General features: G+C 30.6%; 1 protein-coding gene across 1 annotated transcript; it reads left to right on the top strand.

Moving 5' to 3' along the window:
- The first annotated feature begins 216 nt into the window (after positions 1–216).
- On the top strand, positions 217–1,389 carry LOC142224722 (uncharacterized). The gene is made up of 2 exons (XM_075294509.1): positions 217–740; positions 909–1,389. The coding sequence occupies exons 1-2, from the start codon at positions 217–219 to the stop codon at positions 1,387–1,389; spliced, it is 1,005 nt and encodes a 334-aa protein (XP_075150624.1).
- Positions 1,390–1,832: the final 443 nt, after the last annotated feature.

The following is a 1,832-nucleotide window of genomic DNA, read 5'->3' on the forward strand; positions in this document are numbered from 1 at the left end:
AAAAATAAGAGGCATTTTAGAGCGATGGTGTTCAATGCTAGTAAAAAACTGTTCACGCCTAAATAAATTTATGTTTATATTGTAAAATTATTTTTGTATTTTTATACTCGACTCCACGTTCTTCTTTTGTTAGTTTTTGAATTCTTTCCAAATTTTAAAGTTTTGTACCAAAAACAGTTTTTTGTTACAAAATTGTTATTTTTGCAATAAAAAATCATGGGAAAATGGGATAAACTTAAAGAATACACGAAGATTCCAAAACAAAAAATACTCCAAATACTTCAATTCTGTCTTAACGATAACAATTACTTCAAGCAGGACGACACATTTTACCATCAGACGTATGGTATGCCAATGGGAAACCCCCTTTCCCCGACGATAGCTAATATTGTGCTAGACAATCTTTTGGATGAAGTGATATTGGAGTTAAACAGTAAAAATATAAAAATTAAACTAATAACAAAATACGTGGACGATCTACTGGCAATAATCAACAAGGACGACGAGCAGGAAATAATGAAATTACTGAACTCGTATCACACCAAAATTCAATTCACAATTGAAAAGGAAAAAAACGGGGAAATCCCATATTTAGATATGAAAATGATAAAAGATGGAAGCTCAATTATTACAGACTGGTACACGAAAACTACAGCTTCGGGAAGAATGATAAACTATCACTCAACCCAACCAAAAACTATGAAGATAAATACAGCCTCAAATTTTATACAGAAAGTAATGTACCTGAGTGATGACAGATTCAAAAGTCAAAATATTTTAAAAATTAAAAATATTCTTCGACAAAATAGTTTTCCAGTACATCTAATCAACTCACTAATCAACAAAACTCATCATCCAAAAACTCACAAAGAAAAAATACAAATGGAGAACTCAAACATTTTTTTCAGTGTCCCATTTATCCCCAAATTGACGGAATGCAAAACTTGGTTGAGATCAATAGAGGAAGAAACAACAACAATAGCATACAAATCAAACGATACACTGCAACGATTATTTACAACAAAAACAAACAGAACAGACAAAATGCAATTAGACAACGTTGTGTACGAACTAACATGCAATGGAAACGAAAGGGAGACATGCAACATGCACTATGTGGGTACAACAAGAAGACAATTGAAAATACGAATGGCAGAACATGAAGCCGACATCAACAAACATAGAGAAAGCACAGCTTTAGCACAACACATAAAAGAGAGTGGCCATAGCATAGACTTCAAAGCTGTTAAAATTCTCGACAGAGAGAGAAATGAGAACAAACGTTATACACTGGAGAGCCTACGCATTCAACAGAGAATAGAGACGTCAATGAACACTAAGGAAGACAAAGATAACACCAACTTACAGTATTCCATTGCAATAATTTAAAGAGTAAACATACATAGTTCTGTGATATAGATTTAAAGTTTTGCTGCAATATTTACATTTTATTTATTTATTTAGTTATTATTATTGTTTGTGATGTCCAGTTTTAATAATTTATAAATGAAACAAATGTAAAACAATTGTAAGTAAGAACTAAAATCCACAATTACTGAAATCTAAATAGAATTTTCCTCTACAGATATTTCAAATAAAAAATTCTCTGGAAAAGGTCGGAAAAAAGCCGACGAAACGTCGAGAAAAAAGATGAAATAAACTTGTTTTATTTGCATTTATATATATTGACCAAAACAGCCCATTAAAATAAACAAAAATCTATTAAAACTAAGTGGTCATAAAAAGAAAAATAAAAAATAATATTTTATCCAAAAATCAGTCAATTACGTTTATATCAAGCACTGTTACTGACTATAAATCTTTAATAACCC

The sequence above is a fragment of the Haematobia irritans genome, chromosome 2 (assembly GCF_050003625.1).
Source record: "Haematobia irritans isolate KBUSLIRL chromosome 2, ASM5000362v1, whole genome shotgun sequence".
In the NCBI taxonomy this organism is placed as follows: Eukaryota; Metazoa; Arthropoda; class Insecta; order Diptera; family Muscidae; genus Haematobia; species Haematobia irritans.

Bases quoted from the DNA above. Each gene is read 5' to 3' on its own strand.
- LOC142224722 (XM_075294509.1), top strand. From the start codon at position 217: ATGGGAAAATGGGATAAACTTAAAGAATACACGAAGATTCCAAAACAA. The intron at 741-908 runs GTACCTGAGTGA...CATTTTTTTCAG, and splicing joins AATTTTATACAGAAAGTAAT to TGTCCCATTTATCCCCAAAT.